Genomic DNA, 20,274 nt, shown 5'->3' with positions numbered 1-20,274 from the left:
AGCTTAATGATCAAACTATCTCTGTGGTTAAGTTTAGCTTCTACTGTACCACCTAAGACAGTTGGCCAAAGCAAAGCCTTTTGTTTCATGGCAAGACTTTTAATCCATGCTTTTATTATTAATAAAGCTTCAAAACATTCACTTTCATTATAAAACACTGCTTATGAAACAAAGTATTTTTATAAATTGTCTAAATTTGACTTATTTCAAGATTTGTCATTTTTTAATTAAAACTATTAACTTATTGAAACATATTTCTGTTTTGAATATCACAGTTTAAGGTTTGCCCTTTAGTTTTGCCAACGTTTATTTTTTTCTGTACTGTACATTTAAATTACTCATTCATGAGACCTGTACAGGCTTCTCCAGCAAGTCACCAAAGTGGTAATTAAAGAACAGCATAAAGTGGTGACACTATGGTGCCTCTTTAGTGTACATGAATGTCAGATAGTGGTAGAAACAGAAGGCCAAATTCTCAAAAGACTAACAAAAACATGATTTTACTGCTTGATCATATCTCAAACTGTATATATTGCAGACTTCATATCAGCTTTGAGACATTTCTTGATGTAAAGAACTCTCTTTAAATTTGTGTAAGTGACCTACTCTTCATATTGAAACATGTCAATTACTGTAAACATGTGGAACCATATATTATTATCTTTGTCTAAACTTGCACAGTATATACAGTACTATTTTATTTTAACATTTTTCAGGGTATGCTTATTTGAAGGTAATGAGGTAGTCTGGGTACGCTTGGCTATCATGGAACACAACATACATGCTTGGGTTGCTTATGTTATCAACCAAACTGTCGTAGAAGTTGTCTGGCTGCTCCACATTACGTGGAGGAGGAACCTTTGTGTCACTGTGGCCAAGAGTGTAAGTTCCAGTCAGGACTCGAGCTACAAACATTAACTGAGAACCATCAGCAGCTGGTTTAGAGTATTTGGTATTGGCTGAGTAGCTGGCGTCTACAGCAAAGTAAGTTCCATGACCATATAAAGTTGCTGAAAAAAAAGGAAAGAAAGCCTTTATTAGTCATTATCACATACTGTAGAATGTAACAACATGATTTGTCTTCTGCATTTAACCCATCCGCTTGGGGAGCAGTGGGCTGCCATGCAAGGCACCCAGGGAGCTGGTGTGAAGTGTCTTACTCAAGGACCCACTTGGTGCTTTGGTGGGGGTTTGAACCTATAACCTTCTGCTCCCCAAACCAACGCTCTGCTCACCTGTGAGGCATGTTCATTTGTCTATTTAAAGCATAAATAAAAAAAACACTTGTGGGGTTTTCATGCTGCCCTCTCATCTACCCCCTAAGAAGATAAAGAGCACTTCACAAGTCCACCATAAAGGACACACTTAACGACCAAGTAATGGTAGAGGAGGACTCACTACCTCCAGACCTTTGTTTTTATAATGAGCCAATTGTTTACAGATGTCAAGTGAAACATACAGTAACTAGAGGATTAATGTGTGGCCTTTAACCAACCTTCCTCAGATTAAAGAAACCAACTATATACTGTAGGTGGTGAAAGGTTTCTACTGAAAAGAAGTCCACTTGACATGACTCAACTTTCAGACATTTATAACTCTAGTTATAGGTTTAGCTTGCGAAACTAACATTGGTTGGGAAATGCATTCAGATTCACTTTGACTGTTAGTGGGACACGGGATGCCAGTATGTTATACATGTTTTTTATTCTAAACTTAGCACATTTAGGGGAAAACCTTGACATACAATGTAAGCATTTGAAATATTGATTGATAAACTGTAATAGAGTGACTTTGTCAATGCAGGTTGAACTGGTGAGTGAACTAATATAAATGTTTTTCTTTCCACACTGATTTCTGTAAAAGGTGATATAGAAGCAACAACAGTGACTAAACCCAGGCTGTAGATGTCACTGTTGTGTTAGTTCTGGTCAGATCCTGCTCTATTGACTGTTGATTTCGGTCCCAAACATTGTTACCATTTTGTCCAGCAAAGCTCCTGTTGAAGCCGGTTTTTATGATAGAGCTGCAGTTGTCCTGACTTGTGCCGTGATACAGAAACCTTTCTCTGGTTCCACCCTCCAGTTTGTTCGTATCAGACATTTGCTTCTTACGTGCTTCATAGGCACGGCACAGGTGGATGTTCTGCACACGCTCAATCTAACAGAAGATGAAAAGAAGAATCCGAGTAAATATCTCAACTTTGTCAGAATCCTATAACTACGAACTTAGTGCATTTGTAACATTTTTTTTTTACAAATGCACAAATGTAATATTAAACATTACATCATAAAGGTAAGTTCAGGTACAACTCAGAGTCCTGTCATCTCCAGAAAGTCTCTGATGACTCTGCTATTGTAGGACGTATTCAGGGTGGTGATGTCACAGAGTACCAGGGAGTGGTGAACAGCTTTGTGGACTGGTGTGAACAAAACCACCTCCAACTGAACATCAGTAAAACTAAGGAGCTGGTGATAGACTTTAGGAAATCTGTGAGTGCTGTGAGTGCCCCTGTCACTATTAAAAATGAAGCGGTGGAGGTGGTGACCGAGTACAAATACCTGGGAGTGTATTTGGACAATAAACTTGACTGGAAAAAGAACTCCTCAGCCGTGAACAAGAAGGCTCAGAGTAGGATGTACTTCCTGAGGAGGCTCAGGTCCTTTAACGTCTGCAGCTTCATGCTGAGGATGTTCTATGAGTCTGTGGTGGCCAGTGTTCTACGCTGTGGTCTGTGGGGCAGCAGCATGATTTTAGCAGACAGTAACAGACTGGACACACTGATCAGGAGGGCTGGTTCTGTTCTGGGGGTGGAGCTGGACCCCCTACATGCTGTAGCTGAGAGGAGGATACTGGTCCAACTCCTCTTTATCCTAGACAACACCTCCCACCCCCTACACAGTGTGTGGCTGGACAGAGGAGCACCTTCAGCCAGAGGCTGATCAGTATTAGGTGCTCCACAGAACGCCACCGGAGATCCTTCCTACAGGTGCAAACTATTGTGAAGATTAAAGTTTTTGTAAATGTTTTGCTCTTATTGATTATTATGAATTATTGTGCTATGGAAATGAATTCACCTCAGATGATAATTTCGAATCAGTCAAAGAAAAAAAAATTGAATGGTTACCTTTATTACAGTCTTGGTGTCAGTTCGTTTAAAGGCCTCCTTCACTGCCCGGTACTCTGCAGAGGAAGGATGTAGAACAACCACCTTCATGGTCTCAGTAGTCGTCATGTTGTCCCAATACAGAGGCAGAGTGAAGTCTGAGTAAAAGATGATAGAAGAGACAGTTAATCAAAACCATTAGGGTAGTTTTTTGGTTTACATTTATGGTTAGCCTCAAGCACAGACGTGCTTGTGGTTAATTCATTTCATAATTATGGAAGAAATATTTATAGAAATTCTGGCAAATACTGTCAATCAGCAGACCATTATTCTCAATATAAACATTGTCTTACCTGGACGATTCTCAAGTCGTTTTAGCTTTGTCTTTTGTCCAGTTTGTCGTCTTGTGGCCTCCATTGCCTGCAGATTCACACTCCATGAGTTGCCTCGTGCGTCCACCATCTCACCTGATGCATCATTGTTTTCCAGGTCATAATTGGCTGTTTTGGGGAGTCTCTCCCAGTTTCCATTACATCCTAGGATGCACCAAGCAACACGAAGGTACAACTCATCCTCATCTCTGACTCTCATTTCTCTTACAAGGGATCCCTGCTGAAACCCATTTACCATCTGCATCACCTGGCTGACCCCATCTTTTAACCCACACACTGTCAGGCTGCCTTGTCCAGACTGGTCTCTCTGCATGTACAGGCCCTGGGTTTCTACCAGCTGCTCTAGATCATTTATATTGTCTTGGCTGAGGTCCTTCAGTTGCTCCTGGGTGAAGGTTTTTGTGGAGCAATGAGCCCGATAGAGCTCTTTCAGCTTTGTCATAGCAGTGTCTACAGTCTGTGTGGTGAGACCCAGGAACCAAAAGACAGAATGTTCGTTTCTTGAGTTGGTGCAGAGGATGTTGAGGTCTGTGTTGGCAAACAGGGGTTGTTGTTGTTGCTGTTGCTGCTGTACATGAAGCATCTGAGATGCAGAGACTGTAAAGTGGATTAAATACATTCAATAGAATAACCAATAACAGTGTCTGAATTGTCTAAAATAAGGGTGTTTTTAAGAATTGTCAGCACCTTCGTTGATAACACCAGTAGGGAACACTTGCATTGCTTTCTCTTTAAAGGCAAAGAAGACATTGATCTTAAAAAGCACAAGGCGGATGTCAGTCAGACAGAACAGGGGAGTAGATGAGGTGATGGTTTTGATCCCTTGCAGGATGGCTCCTGCCACAACAACAGGGTCCATTTTACCAGCACCTACAAAAACAGATAAAATCTTCTCTCTAAATGGACACTGACAAAATCATAAATCTGATATTTGGGTCTTATCCTTTATTTACCAGTTAAAACATGTACTTAACAGAATCATAATCTGATGAATACATGTGTACTGTTATTTACCAGCACAGATGGCAGGAATGGCCACAGATTTTAATTCAAAGGTTTCGCAATGTTGAATTATTTTACTGGCCAGTTGTTCAATGACACCTGCATCTCGTTTTCCACACACATGTAAAATAGCTTTACAAGGGAACGAGCCGGGGTTTGTAATAAAAACTTCTCCCTGATTCACTTTTGCTACAAAAACACAAGACAAAATTAATAAGACAGTGAAAATGTGTTCCTTAAATTGACAACTTGGTTGTTTTCTTACCTCCTTTCAGTTGAGCCTCAATCTCTGGACCAGCTACAGTTAAGATATGTTTGGAGACACCATCTATTAAAAAAGATGATATTCCAGTATGCAACAGTCTTGATATTTAGCAGGTAATGTTTACCACATTGGTTTGTTCCTCAAGTGAGCACTGAGTAAATAAACTGAGGCTAGTGAGGGTCTCCTACAATCTGTGCCTACAGTACAGTTCTTCTATCTAATAGTTCTTAATAGACATGGTCTACACCTACCGCCATTAAAATTCACAAAGTCAGTTGTGTTTACTATGCCGTCTGTGGTCTCATTAGTGATGTCACCAAACACCAGCGTTAGCTTAACGCCGCCTTCCACAGTCATGGAGATCTCATCAAGGTCAGTATTGATTGACCTGAAAATTACTGAGAAGAAGAAAATCATGTTGATGCTTGTCTGCTGTTTGTCTGCAGCTAAATTGTTAGAACATTCAAATAGTGTATCAAATTGACAGATCTGTTATCAGAGTTGTTCAGAGCAGTTCTCTTGTTTACCTTGGCCTCCTTGGGTCATGTTCAAACTGAGGAGTCTATAGATATCGTGGTAGCACTGTAAATAGAAAAAACACAATTATACAATTATACAGTTCATAAAAGTTGTACATTCATCTCAGTTACATTAGTCATTTATACCTCTTTTGCATTAGCATAGCCAGGTTTAATGACAACATGGATGGTGGACAGAGACCCAGAAGATGCAGACAATTCAAACTGTTGAATGGTATCAGTCAGGACCTCAACTGCTTCTCTCAGTGGGTACTTTAGAACCAGTCCAGGTCCAATGACAGGAAAGGCAACTGAACTGCAGCCCTGCTGCACACAGAGGTCCAGACACCTCTTCAATGCATTACCAAGAACCTGGAAAACAAAATACAGACATTTTGTTATAAAAGACGCATTTTCAACAAATACATGTACTGTACAAGTGCTGTTGTTGCTGTTGTAAATACAAATCATAACAACAACGATAGCACAGAACACAGCACAAAAATTAACACAAGAAATAAAAATTGTTAAAAAAAAATAAAAATGAGCAGCCAGGCTAAAAAGGTACAACAGCCTGTGACACAGGATCGGAAAAATGTACTGGATTGGCCTAGCATCATGCCTCGACTTAAATCAATACAAAGTCACTTGGATGTTTTGAATGACCCCTGGAGTTATGTTGTCTGGGACTTAATGCCGCTAACAATAATAACAAGGACCAAGATTTCACTTGATATGGCGCAGCTGGGGCCCCAGCCTGGAGCCAAGCCGGGGTTGTGGTTCGCAGGCAAGCGCCTGGTGGCCGGGCCCACTCCCATGGAACCTGGCCAGGCACAGCCCAAAGGAGCGATGTGGGACTGTCCATGAAACAGGAGGTGTCGTAGGGGGCAAAACAAAGCAGATTGGGTAGCAGTCAAAGGCGGGAGCCTTTGCGACCCAATCTCTGGACAACCAATTTGGCTATTGGGACATGGAATGTTAAGTCAATGGGGAGGAAGGAGCCTGAGCTTGTGCAGGAGGTTGAGCACTACTGGCTAGAAAAATTCAGGCTCACCTCCATGCACAGCTTGGGCTCTGGAACCCAAGTAATCTCTGAATCCGGCGGGGGCCTATGGAGGTAAGGGATGCCGTCAAGCTGACTCATCAGGCCTGGATGACATGTGGGACTCCTGTGGCAGCTGATGAGTACTGACAGCCAAGCGTACTGCAGCCCAGGATGTTGTGGAGGCAAAGACTCAGGCATGGGAGGAGTTCACGGAGGCCATAGAGGAGGAATATCATTCAGCCTCAGAGAGATTTTTGCAAGCCAAAATGCCTCCTCAGAAGGAGGAAGCAGTTCTGGAGGTGGGCAGCTGTTGACCTCGAATGAGGATGGTATTGGACAGTCTTAAGTACCTCATGTCTCTGGATGTTGTGGGTCTGTCTTGGGTGACATGCCTCTGCAACATCGAATGGATGCTGGGCACAGTTCCTCTTGACTGGACAAGCGGGGTGGTTGTCCCTCTTCATAAAAAGGGCCACAGACAAGTGTGTTCTATCTACAGTACGTAACTAACTGTATATCATAAGAAGATTCAACTTCACTCAAGTACGTATACTGTAGGTTTGATAAATACAATTACAAGTAAAAGGTGAGGGGGCTTTCCTTATTAAAAAAGAACAATGCACATTTCAATCACAATCACATTTCTGTTGATGTGCGCCTCAATCAAGCAAATGTCAAAACTATTGTATACTTAGTCTACAATATTGTAGACTGTACAGACCCCAAAACTATCTTATGAATAAGATGAATATTGAATATTTGGCAACACTGGTTCTCACTAGCTCGCACACTCTCACTGCTGTAACGTCATCGCTGCACTGTAAAAACCTCTGTACTGTAAACCTCTGATGATTTAGAAAGGCAATTACTGCGAAACAAAAGAACAAAAACATTACAATGAAATTACTGAATTACTGAAATTACCATTATATTATTAATTTCTATTATGACCATGCATTATCAACCAGGTTGCATCTTTTTAGGCAAAGGTGTGTAATGTTTTCACACTGTAAATTCAGTGGTTCTGTAGAGTGGTTGGGTTAAGTTTAGATTTTAGCAGATGCCCTCACCAGTAATAGCATTTTTTTTACCTGTACACTCTGTCCTCTGACTCCGTCCCACGGCAGACACTCAATGAAGAAGATCTTGGAGCAGCCCAGAGATGGAGGAGCATCAACCTGCATGACATCTCCAGGCTGGATGGTGCACTTTGCTGCCGCCAGGACAAACTTTCGCCTAATATAAGGTGCTTTTTTTGAAAGACATTTGCCAATTCCAGTAGATGTCAGCTTTCTGTTGAGCATAGGGACCACCACTGCATTCACCTGTAAAAATATGTGATGCTATGAAAAAATATGCATTTCACTTAAATTAACACATAAATCAAAAAAGGGTTCTCACCTTCTGATCTTCTAAACTGCCGAGCTTGATCTCCACCTTTGTTCTGGGCATTTGTAAACTTCTAAAGCTGATGGTCCTGGAGCTGCTGATGCTTCGTGGTTCTGTTGTCACATATGGGGAGACCACACATTTTCCTTCCTTGATAATGACCTTACAGGCAGTCTCCACCAGCTCCATGTTTGTTCTACCTTCTGCCTGGAAGAACCTCTGAGCCCCTGGTCCATACAAAACCAGTGTATCTGATATCAAAGTGGCTGCTCTGAGTTTTTGCTGCACCTCCTGTACCCGACAACAAGGACCAGACACAAGCACATGAGGATGTGGAGTGTTTGAGGCTTTGAATATCATCTCTGTTGGTTTTATACCAACTAGATCTAAGACTTTATCAAAACAGTCGACCAGATCTGGAGATATATCCAAAATTTCTTGAGTTAAAGCATGGTTCATTTGGTAGTCATGTAGAATCTCTTTCAGTTTCTTCACATTTTCACTGTATCCTATAAGTTGGACGTTTGTCTCAGATGTTCCACTTGTTCCTGGGATGAAACTGGTCTCCACTTTTAAACCTTGTTGATTTTCTTCATTCTTGGCTTTGGTGAGGATTTCTTTAACTCTGTCCACATCTGAAGGAACAGCTGCAGCTCCCTGAAGCTGCACAGTGTCCACTGTCAGGTCTCTTAGTATTGCAGCTTCGGCTTCATCCAGAGCTTCTGAGGACAGACTGGACAAAACCAGATCTGATCCAACCTCTAGGGAAACAGGATTTCTAAAGCTTTGTTGGAGGCCAACCTTGTACTTGGAGATGGCATCACTAAAATGTATGAAGGTTATTAACTCTTTGGGAAGTTTAACAGTTTTTTGTATGACTTTGTTCATCAATTCATCCAGTCTTTTAGCTCCTGAAAATACTTCCTGGTCAGGTCCTTCCAAAATTATCTTATTGTTACTTATACAGATTTTAACTTCAGGGTAATTTGAATGGCTTTCTCGAGTAAACACTTCTTCCACCAGTTTGAACTTCTCCACAACTGTGATGTCTTTCCCGATTGGCATAGTATTCTCTCTATACACTCTGATCTCTTTAGCGGCAAAGGAGGGGTCCTGCATCAGGACTCTGACCTTTGAATCAAACAAAGAGTTGTCAATAAGAGTACTGACCTTATGCATCTCCCATTTCTCTACAGCGCCTCTAAAATTGACCCTTTAGTTTAATAATTATCAGCACATTGACATACAGAACATTTGAATCACATTCCCCTTTCAATTTTACTCAAACTGGTCTTGTTGTTGTTCTGTTCCCATTCTGAATGACAACATTTCAGCTTACCTGTGGTAACTGATTAGAGGTCTGTGGAAGACTGTTTGCGATCACAGACACACACCGCTTTTCACTTGAAAGCGTTACATCATGTTCTTTTTTCTGCAAAACCTTCTCCTGGTCTATTAACAAGTTCAAAGTTTCAAATAAGTTAATTTCTAATTGTATAAAACATTTTTTTAACTTATAGAGAATGTCAAAGTCATGTCTTACCTTCTTTTTTCTTTTTTTTGTAGAGGTTGCCTCTAGTGTTTTCAATATTTCCGCAGATGACTTTCCCATATTCTCGTTTGTTTTGAAAATGCTTTCTAATTTTTGTGTTTTTGTCTGTGAAATCTTTGGTTTCCTCCATTTTATTCCTTCATTTTACCCCAATATTAATGTTTTATTTAGTTTTTTAATGGAGCAGCTCCTGTCCATGTGCACCGAGTTACTCACTAGTTCTTAGATTTCTGATCACAGCTTTGTCATTTAACTTGATTCAACTTGTGTTTCAAGCACCTATCCCACAATCTATTAGGTGTAAAATCTTCTTATTTAAAAATGATGAAGGCAAAAACATCCAGTTGCAAAATTAGCTAAATCCAAAACGGTTACAGTAGTTCCAAAATTAACAGTGTCCAAGTGTTTTAAATACACTTAGATCCCAAAACGAAAGTGAAAACAGTTCCAGTGATTATTCCAGTGACAAAAACAAATGAGCCACCCTCCGTAGACTGAAGGTGTACTTATATCTTCCAGGGGGAGGGATTCTGACATGTTTTGGTTGTTTAGGGGATTTCCAGCATTGTGTTTTGACAAATAACTTTACTTTGTCAAATCCTGTTTCTTAAAACTTATCTCATGATCACCCCCCTCTAGGCTGGGGAGTTTCCACTCGGCAGCCAACCTAAATTCATATGTGTCAGGTGTACACCAAGCTCATTAAATCATAAAAATAATCATAAATCAACAGTGTTACATAATGTGTTATCGCTTTTAAGTGTAAGTGAGAAGTAACGGATAATCAAGCCGTTTACTGTCAAGCCGAAACAACTGTTCACAAGATGAGCTGAGGATTGCTTCTGGACACTGGAACCCCATTGTGTCACAATAAGAGTAGAGGCATTTGCAGAAAGAACTGAAATATGCTTACTTTAGCTAATGTTTGTTGATTTTGTTTAGTACATCTGGAGGAAAACAGTGGTGATCATCCACTACCTCACACTACATATCCAGTTCCAGTGAGTTCCAGTAACTGTACTGTAACAGTTTTTTTGAAAGGACACTATTGGACATCTACCTGTTATGTACTGTAGCAGTAGCTTTTTAGTCTTCCCCAGGAGGCTCATTTGTAGGCGTTGATTTCCAGTAACTGCAAGAGTTCCTGGAAATCACTTTCCAGGAAATGCTACAGTTCCTGGAAATCAGAGAAGTTCCCAAGGTTGGCACCTTTGTCGCTAAATCTGTGGACAATTCAAACCATCTCTGCAACATTTTTGTCAAAAGCTACTAGCAACAAATTTGATGACTTTTTATGGAGTTGTTGGGGACTTTTCATAAGTTTGGCGACCTTTGTTGGCACTTTCTGTATCACTTTCATACCGCCCCGGTACTAAAGAACTTACAGGCTGTCAGCGTCATCGTAGTGTCAACAGTGTCAGCATTTAACTTTATGTTTCACGCTTTCTCAATAATTTACCTTATTCACTGTGTGTCTGTCTGAGGTTACCTACACACCTATCTAGCTACAGTAGTTGGGAAAGAAAGCAAAGTTTTAAAATTACACAAACAAGCTGCCTGAACTAAACGCCAATTTTTGATGAATAAAATAATATCGATAGTGTATTTGACATTCCAACATTTAACAATATAGGACAAAAGCAAAATATGTAATATCTAGTAGTTATTTGGTGGCAGAACTAAAATATCACACTGACACATACAGTAATTAAAACCAACTCTTTTATAGTTTAAAACCTATTTTTAAAACCTATTTTAATGTCTATGAAAACTAAAAAACTATTTACAAATTATTCAAATTAGGGTGGTGGCAAATTTTGTGACTTCTTGTAACCTTGGCAACACATATGCATATTTTCAGAGAGACACAGCTCTACAGACGCTGGAGGAGGGTTTCACATCTGAAAGCAAGATTACATATTTAACTGGCAAGATGAGTAGTCAGAACATTAAAAAGAAGTGTATAATTAATGAGTTTAAATTAAAAGACCTCTGATTGAAGTAAAGAGCAGAAAGGAAGTGATTTGTTAACCAGTGACACTTTTGTTTTGCTTCCTTTCACATCTTAACACTGAAACAATCAGCTTTATTCTTATAATTACAGTAGAAACAAACTAGTAGTAAATAGTTAAATAGTAAAAAATATCATAGTAAAGTAGTTAATAGTAAAATATCAATTTTTACTCTTTCAACTATAGGAACATTTGTGCAAAAACCTTTTAAACTCCATTTTGTTTTTAACTAGCCTACTCTTCCTATTAAAACTTTTGAAATAAACATAAAACTTTATATTGCTTGTTTTCATCTGAACAGTATATAACATTGTAATTCAACATTTTTCATTATATTTAATTGTTCCCACTGCCATCAGATGAAAGTGATGAGGTAGTCTGGGTACGCCTGGCTGTGATGGAACACAACACACACATGCTGGGGATGTTATTAACCAAACTGTCGTAGCGGTCGTCTGGCTGCTGGTGGAGGCCTGAGGAGGCACCTTCAATTTTGGAGTGGCCAAGGGTGTAAGTTCCAGTCAGGACTCAAGCCACAAACATTAACTGAGACCCATCAGCAGCTGGTTTAGAGTAGATTGTACTGGCTGAGTAGCTGGCATCTACAGCAAAGTAGGTTCCTTGACCATATGAAGTTGCTGAAAATAAAAGAAAACAGGGACTTACCAGTGTTTTACTGTACCTATTTGTTAAAATGACCCAAATTAACAGTAACAATGTGGCAGAGAAGCAAATGCCCTGAAATTGTTTTTGTAACTATTCGTAAACTCAGCCTGCAGATGTCAGTTGTACTATTTTGAAAGACATCATTACCATTTTGTCCTGTTGAAGCCAGTTTTCGCATAGAGCTGCAGTTGTCCTGACTTGTGCTGTGGTACAAAAGCTTTTCTCTGGCTCCACCCTCCAGTTTGGTCTTAACAGACATTTGTTTCTTTAGTGCTTCATTGGCACAACACAGGTAATGTAGATGTTCTTCACAGGCTCAATTTAACAGACATCAAAGAATAAAAATCCGTTGAACTTTAGGTCCATTTTACCAGTTCCTCCAAAAACATTTGAAACATTACCTTACCTTTCAGTTGAGTTTCGATGTTTGCATCAGCTACTGTTAAGATATGTGTGCACACAACATCAATTGAATAAAGAGGTTATTGGTTAACTTTGGTAGTCTTTTATCATCAGCATGGTAGCAAGTGTTATTTAGCAGGTAATGTTTTTTGGTTTAGTTTTCAAGTGAGCAGTGAACAAATAAAACTGAGGCTAGTGAGGGTATTTTACTGTACATATTTGTGCCTAGCATTCTTCTATTAATATATATGTATGTTTACCTACAGCAGGCTCTCGCCTACCATCATTAAACCTAATGAAGTCAGATGTGTTCACTATGCCGTTTATGCGCTCATTAATAATGTCACCAATTACCAGCGTTAGCTTAACTTAGCCTAACTTTAACCCTTAGCCCTTCATCTGTCATTTTTTGTTTTTTTTCAGTTTCTGATCATTTTTTGCTGTGTTTACAGCTGCTGGCATAATTTGTGTTTTATTTTTATTAAGTTTTGAATTCCAGTGTTTTTTTCATTTTTATCATAATTTATACAGAAGTTATACATTTTGTATACACTGGAGACCCTTGTGGCAAAAAACGCCACGAACATACTGTAAAAACTTCTGTAGAGTTTTTTTTTGTAAATCACACCTTCAGACCTGCCCAAAACTGCCAAGCATTTAATCAATTTTACAATTTTAATGGCACTTTACTTACTTTAATTTTTGCTAATTTTTTTTGCAAAAAACAAAAACCTATCAAAAGTGGTGAGTCACTTTTGTCACATTACCGAACCATTTTCTGAATCGATTGCTATAATTGATTTAATTGATTTGAACTTTTAAATAGGACAGTATAAAACAGTGAACCATAGTGAACTATAGTAAAGTGCCTTGTGAGTGTACATATTAACTAGTAAGTATATATATTTGTACTACTTTACAATTGTAGGAGTAGTCTACTTGTCCTATTAAAATACTGTATGTTAAGTATTGCGATCATACACAATCTTACAATAATAATGTATTTGTGTGAACAATTGTTTTCTAAATTTCAGTATACTTTCATTTAAAGGTAATGAGGTAGTCTGGGTACGCCTGGCTGTCATGGAACACAACATACATGCTGGGGTTGTTTATGTTATCAACCAAACTGTCGTAGCGGTCGTCTGGCTGCTGGTTGTTACAATGTGGAGGCACCTTCATGTTACTGTGGCCAACAGTGTAAGTTCCAGTCAGGACTCGAGCCACAAACATTGACTGGGAGCCGTCAGCAGCTGGTTTAGAGTATTTGATATTGGCTGAGTAGCTGGCGTCTACAGCAAAGTAGGTTCCATGACCATATAAAGTTGCTGAAAATAAAAGAAAACAGGGAGTTACCAACAGCTCCCTCGTCTTCATTAATAGGTTTTACAGTGACCAACTATTTATTTGTACTGTACAAAAACTAATCAATGAAGGCTTCTAATTTGTAACTTTAGTGACATAGTTAGCTTTGGAAACAAAGGATCCATTTTGACTGTTGCTAGAACACAGTGTGCCCACCTATTTTGTTGTACTGTATATGTTATTTATTGTTGAACATGGTACAGTACTTGGGACATTGAAGTATTCAGGGCAAAGGTGTATACTGTACAGTATATTATTATTACTACTACTACTACTGCTGCTACTATTCACAAACAATAAAGGGTCTTTGAACCAGTAAGGGTTGTACTGGTGTGTGCCTATATTCCCAAATGCCAGAGAAATACATTTATCCTTGTTTATTATTACCTGATACTGTTATTACTGAAGTTTACAGGCAGCATACATGTACTGCTTAAAATATACCTCTGAAATAAGTTTTGTTTCCATACTGCATAAAAAGTGATAAGAATGTATCTACAGTGAATGACTCTGGCTGCAGATGTCACTGTTGTGTTAGTTCTGGTCAGATCCTGCTCCACTGACTGACTGATGCTTTCGGTCCCAGACACTATTACCATTTTGTCCAGCAAAGTTCCTGTTGAAGCCGGTTTTCATGATAGAGTTGCAGTTGTCTTGACTTGTCCCGTGGTACAGAAGCTTTTCCCCAGGTCCACCCAAAAGAATGTTGTTATCAGATATTTGCTTCTTCAATGTTTCATAGGCACAATGCAGGTGGATGTTCTGCACACGCTCAATCTAACAAAAGATCCAAAAAAGAAAACTGTGACCTGCTAAACATTGAGGCTACTGTAAGTAGAATAACCCATTTAAGTAAAGCCCCATGAATGTCAAAAAGCAAGGCAAAAACAAAATAATAGTAGGGATTTTCTGTTACTATTATCATAGTTTCTTTGGACTATTTCTTAATGGTACAGTAAGTTACCTTTGTTACAGTCTTTGTGACCGTTCGTCTAAAGGCCTCCTTCACTGCCCTGTACTCTACAGAGGAAGGATGTAGAACAACCACCTTTGTGGTCTCAGAAACCGTCATGTTGTCCCAATACACAGGTAAAATGAAGTCTGAGACATGTTAGAAAAGAAATATTTAAAACAATCAGCTTTGAAAATAAATAAAAAATTTGGTTAATTTATGCAAACTGCAAGGACTTAAATGGCAGTGATTCATGTTTTTATTTTTGTATATTTTGAATTAAGTTCTCAACTACCACAACCTTCCAGTAACTTAATTTAAACCATCATTAAACATAAGAGCATTTTAGTGAATATTTCTATGGTTACTTTGAAGGGTAACAGTTGTTACTGTATGCAATCATACCTGGACGATTCTCAAGTCGTTTCAGCTTTGTCTTTTGTCCAGTTTGTCGTCTTGTGGCCTTCATTCCCTGCAGATTCACACTCCATGAGTTGCCTTGTGCGTCAACTATCCCTCCTGATGCACCATTGTTTTCCAGGTCATAATTGGCTGTTTTGGGTAGTCTCTCCCAGTTTCCATTACATCCGAGGATGCACCAAGCAACACGAGGGTACAACTCATCCTCATCCCTGAGTCTTATTTCTCTGATGAGGGAGTTCTTCTGAAACCCATTTACCATCTGCATCACCTGGCTGACCCCATCTTTTAACCCACACACTGTCAGGATGCCCTGTCCAGACTGGTCTCTCTTTATGTGCAGACCCTGACTCTCCAACAGGTGCTTCAGATCTTTTATTTCATTTTGAGTGAGGACTTCCAGTTGTTCCTGGGTGAAGGTTTGTGTGGAGCACTGAGCCTGATAGAGCTCTTTCAGCTTTGTCATAGCAGTGTCCATAGTCTGTGTGTTGAGACCCAGGAAGTGGAAGACAGACTGTTGGTTTGTTGAACTGGTGCAGAGGATGCTGAGGTCTGTGTTGGTACTTGACTGATCTTGCTGTTGTACATGAGGCATCTGAGATGCAGACACTGTAAAGTGACATAAACACATAATATACATTTATGACAATATATATAATATGATATATAATTAGTAAAAAAGTGTTGTCCCACATATTGTCATCACCTCTGTCGATCACAACAGTAGGAAACACTTGCATTGCTTTCTTTGCAAAAGCAAACACCAGGTTGATGTTAATAAGCACAAGGCGGATGTCAGTCAGACAGGAAAGGGGAGTAGACAAGATGGCAGTTTTGATCCCTTGGAGGATGGCTCCTGCCACAACACCAGGGTCCATTTTACCAGCGCCTACAAAAACAGGTAAAATCTTTAAATGGACACTGACAAAATCATAATTCTGATATCTTATCTTATCCTGATGTGTGGGTCTTATGCTTCATTTACCGGCACAGATGGCAGGAATGGCCACGGATTTAAATTCAAAGGTTTCACAATATTGAATTATTTTACAGGCCAGTTGTTCAATGACACCTGCATCTCGTTGTCCATACACATGTAAAATAGCTTTACAAGGGAATGAGCCAGGGTGTGTAACAAAAACCTCTCCCTGGTTCACTTTTGCTACAGAAAACACAACAAAGACAAAACAGATAAGACAGTGAAAAGTGTTATTTGCTCAAAAACGTGTACTTTATATTTTTTCTTACCTTTTTTTAACTCAGCCTCAACATCTGGACCAGCTACAGCTAAAATATCTTTGCACACACCACCTGTTAAATAAAGATGACATTAGGTAACAGTCTTGGTTAAGCCTTCAAGTGAGCACAAAAAAGAACTCAGACTAATGAGAATGGAATTAATAATAATAGTGATAGTCATAATATTTTATTTGAATATGATCCATCCAGTCTATGTGTATGTTTAGCTACAGCAACTCCAGTATTAAACCTACCAGTATTAAACCTAATAAAGTCAGTTGAGTTCACTATGCCGTCTGTGGTCTCATTAGTGATGTCACCAATCACCAGCGTTAGCTTAACCCCTTCTCCCACAGTCATGGCGATCTCATCAAGGTCAGTAGTGATTGACCTGAAAATTACTGAGAAGAAGAAAATCATGTTGATGATTGTCTGAAACATAAACTAGTGATGAGGCTGCTTGTTGTCTGCAGCTAATTAAGTCAAATATGCATTCAAATACTATATCAAACTGACAGATTTACCAAGTTGTTCAGAACAGTTCTCTAGTTTACCTTGGTCTCCCTGGGTCATGTTCAAATTGAGCCATCTATAGACATCATGGTAGCACTGTGAATAAAAAGAACAGCATTACACACTTTATAACAAGTTGTACATTCATCTTAGTTACATTAGTCATTTCTCACCTCTACTGTGTTAGCATAGCCAGGTTTAATGACAACATGGATGGTGGACAGAGACCCAGAGTATGTAGACAATGCAAACTGACGAATGGTTTCAGTCAGAACTTTAGCGGCTTCTCTCAGTGGGTACTTTAGAACCAGTCCAGGTCCAATGATGGGAAAGGCAACTGAACTGGAGCCCTGCTGCACACAGAGGTCCAGACACCTCTTCAATCCACTAGCAAGAGCCTGGAAAACAATAAACAGACAAAGACGTTGAAGGTGTAATTTCTAGCAACACAAATGTCCAATTCTTTAGTGTATTCCTAATTGTACTACAATAAGAGTCACTTAATAAAATAATTCAGGACAGAACCAAAGAGGACCAATCAAATGAGATAACCTAGCCACAGATTTCAACAATTTTTACTCAGAATATTCAACAGGACTTTCAGGTGTTAATAATTGTGTCCGCCAAGTCGAACAAGTCTACTTACATTGTATCCCTCTGGTTTTTAATTCTTAAAAATGACCATAACAACATTTGTAACAATTAGGTGGTTAATGTACTGTATTATACTGGGATCAAACTCAGGTCCTCCTGTGAGAAAGTCTATTGTTTTATTGTACCTTCATGCACTCCAGTCTTATCTTACCTGTTTACTCTGTCCTCTGACTCCGTCCCACGGCAGACACTCAATGAAGAGGATCTTGGAGCAGCCAAGAGATGGAGGAGCATCAACCTGCATGACGTCTCCAGGTTGGAGGGTGCACTTTGTTGCTGCCAAGAAAAACTTTGTCCTGAACTTATTCACTTTTTTTGACAGACATTTGCCAATTGCAGTAGAAGTCAGTTTTCTGTTGAGCATGGGGACCACCATTACATTCACCTGCAAAAGTTATGTGATTATTTGAAAAACAATGCAGCTTAATAGATTTGAAATATAAAAAAACTATAACAAAGGAGTTCTCACCTTGTCATACTCTAAACTACCAAGCTTGATCTCCAAGTTTATTTTGGGTGCTTGTGAAGATGTTAAACTTATGGGGCTGCTAAAACCTTGTTGTTTTGTCCCTTGGACACATTTTCCTTCCCTAATAATGACCTTAAAGGCAGACTCCACCAGCTCCATGTTTGTTCTACCCTCTGCCTGGAAATATCGCTGAGCTCCTGAACCCTCCAGAACCAATGTATCAGATTTCAGACTGGCTAGAGAGGTTCTTAGGTTTTTCTGAACTTCCTGTACCCGACAACAAGGACCAGATAGAAGCACATGAGGATGTGGAGCATTTAAAGTCTTTAATGTCACCTCTGATTTATCCCAATTTGTTCCACTTAGACTTAAGACTTTATCAAAACAGTCAAGCAGATCTGGCGATAAATTCATCACTTTTTGTGTCTCCACATGGTTCATCTGGGAGTCATGTGGAATCTCTTTCAGCTTGTTCACACTTTCATTGTTTCCTACATGCTGGATGTTTGTCTCAGACGTTCCACTTGTTCCTGGAATGAAGCTGTTCTCCACTTTTAAACCTTGATGATTTTCTTCATTCCTGGCTTTGGTGAGGATTTCTTTCACTCTGCCCACATCTGGAGGAGCAGCTGCAGAACCCTGAAGCTGCACAGTGTCCATTCTCAGGTCTCTCAAGTCTCTTAGTATTGCAGCTTCAGCTTCCTCCAGAGCTTCTGAGGACAAACTGAACAGAACCAGATCTGATCCAACGTCTATGGAAACAGGATTTCTGAGACTCTGGAACCAAGTCTGGTACTTGGAGATGGCACCACTGGACTTAATGAAGGCTATTAACTCCATAGGGAGTTTAATTGTTTTTTTCATTACTTTCTTCATCAGTTCATTAAGCTTTTTAGCTCCGGAGAAGACCTCCTGGTCAGGTCCTTCCAAAATGATCATATTATTACTTATACAGATTTTGACTTCAGGGCAACAAGCATTCCTTTCTTGATTAAACTCTTCCTCCACCAGTCTGAACTTCTTCTCCACGACTGTAATGTCCTTCCAGAGTGGCACACTCCTTTCCAATTTAGAAATCGTTTTATTCACTCTGATCTCTTCAGGGGCAAAGAAGGAGTCCTGCATCAGGACTCTAGCCTGCTTTTGGTCAAACAAAGATAGTTGTCAGTAAGACCAATCACCATCTGTATCGCTCTTTTTCTTAACAGCGCCTTTAAAGTTGACCTTTTTAATACTAGCTCATTGACACATAAAACATTTCAATCATCTTTTCCTTCTTATTGTACATGAAGTCAAACTGGTCTGGCAAGTATGTTTGTTTGTGTTCACAAACATACCAGGAAAACCTTCTGAATGAATCATTTGGCCTTACCTGTGGTAACTGATGAGGGGTCTGTGTTGGACAGTTTGCGGTCACAGACAGACACTGCTTTCCACTTGAAAGTGTTACATGATGGTCTTTTTTCTGCAAAACCTTTTCCTGGTCTATAGACAAGTTCAAAATCACAGAAAGGTTCATTTTAGCTACAATTGTAACATTCTCCACATAATTTTGTGTCAAATGGATGTCTTACCTTTTTTTTTCTTGAAACAAACTTTATAGATGTTGCCTCCAGTCATTTCAATGTTTCGGCATTTGCCTCCTCCAGATTTTCGCTTTTGAAAGTGTTTCCTTATCGTTTTCTTGTCTTTGTCTGTCAAATATTTGGCTTCAAAGAACAATGGATATTTATATTCCGCCATTTTACCCAAAATTTAGGTTTCATTTAAATTTCTAATTGCAGCAGCTCCTGTCTATGTCTACGTTTCTACTGTATCATTCCTCAGTCATTGTTAAAGCTGTTCACCGGCTTATGTTTTCATTTGCATATTGACACACCCACTGTAATGCATTCTTAAAGTCTGAGCAGTAATAAGAACTAAAATGTGGTTAGCTAATGTGTGTTGATGCATTTTGTTTAGCACATCTACAAAAACACACCATGGTTACCAGTTCTGTTAATTGTTTTTATAGACAGTATGTCTACAGTAGGTGCGGCCAGGTGTTAGAAAAGACAGGACAACACATACAGTTTGTTATAGATCCCGTTTGGGAAATTACTTTCTCTGCATTATTTTCTCTACCCTCACTCTCTAGCCACACAGTTAGTGTGTTAGTGTGAAGTGTGCACTGCTTCTCAGACCAACACTGAGCCACCAGTGGTCTGGGAAGCAGTTTGTTGGCACGAAAAATGAGAAGCGCTTCACAAATTTGCGTGTCATCCTTGACAGACGGGGTTTGGTCTGGGGACCAAAGGATGTAATCTGTTTTTTGTG

General features: G+C 39.4%; 2 protein-coding genes and 1 long non-coding RNA gene across 10 annotated transcripts in view; 1 reads left to right on the top strand and 2 right to left on the bottom strand.

The window, feature by feature from the left end:
- LOC114849755 (uncharacterized) overlaps positions 1–20,274 on the top strand; it is a 32,277-nt gene that overhangs the window by 3,907 nt on the left and 8,096 nt on the right. For all 4 annotated transcript variants that reach the window (XR_008692617.1, XR_008692615.1, XR_008692618.1 and 1 more), the window contains exon 5: positions 7,453–7,571. This is a non-coding gene — a long non-coding RNA (uncharacterized LOC114849755). The remainder of the gene's footprint in view (positions 1–7,452; positions 7,572–20,274) is intronic.
- LOC114849655 (protein mono-ADP-ribosyltransferase PARP14-like) lies at positions 79–9,749 on the bottom strand. 4 transcript variants are annotated; one of them, XM_029141333.3, is made up of 14 exons: positions 9,258–9,747; positions 9,054–9,166; positions 7,727–8,845; positions 7,417–7,650; positions 5,428–5,652; positions 5,290–5,344; positions 5,014–5,160; positions 4,763–4,825; positions 4,510–4,686; positions 4,183–4,365; positions 3,457–4,092; positions 3,125–3,261; positions 1,977–2,157; positions 79–1,010 (listed from the first exon to the last, which is right to left on the bottom strand). In XM_029141333.3, exons 1-14 carry the CDS (start codon positions 9,394–9,396, stop codon positions 724–726), a joined length of 3,696 nt encoding a protein of 1,231 aa, XP_028997166.1. In that variant the 5' UTR covers positions 9,397–9,747; the 3' UTR covers positions 79–723. The 4 variants fall into 4 exon arrangements, 3 of the variants coding, with proteins under 3 accessions (XP_028997166.1, XP_028997158.1, XP_055358547.1); XM_029141325.3 differs by having other exon boundaries at positions 9,054–9,747; XM_055502572.1 differs by lacking the exon at positions 9,054–9,166.
- Positions 10,971–19,764, bottom strand: LOC114849644 (protein mono-ADP-ribosyltransferase PARP14-like). 2 transcript variants are annotated; one of them, XM_041073958.2, is made up of 15 exons: positions 19,533–19,764; positions 19,331–19,443; positions 17,959–19,098; positions 17,641–17,874; positions 17,009–17,233; positions 16,877–16,931; positions 16,577–16,723; positions 16,332–16,394; positions 16,069–16,245; positions 15,790–15,972; positions 15,069–15,692; positions 14,676–14,812; positions 14,308–14,488; positions 12,092–13,674; positions 10,971–11,916 (listed from the first exon to the last, which is right to left on the bottom strand). In XM_041073958.2, the coding sequence occupies exons 1-14, from the start codon at positions 19,699–19,701 to the stop codon at positions 13,388–13,390; spliced, it is 3,735 nt and encodes a 1,244-aa protein (XP_040929892.1). In that variant the 5' UTR covers positions 19,702–19,764; the 3' UTR covers positions 10,971–11,916; positions 12,092–13,387. The 2 variants fall into 2 exon arrangements, with proteins under 2 accessions (XP_040929892.1, XP_040929894.1); XM_041073960.2 differs by having other exon boundaries at positions 17,959–19,095.

The sequence above is a fragment of the Betta splendens genome, chromosome 2, assembly GCF_900634795.4.
Source record: "Betta splendens chromosome 2, fBetSpl5.4, whole genome shotgun sequence".
Lineage (NCBI taxonomy): Eukaryota > Metazoa > Chordata > Actinopteri > Anabantiformes > Osphronemidae > Betta > Betta splendens.
This window is presented reverse-complemented; position numbering and strand designations above follow the sequence as displayed.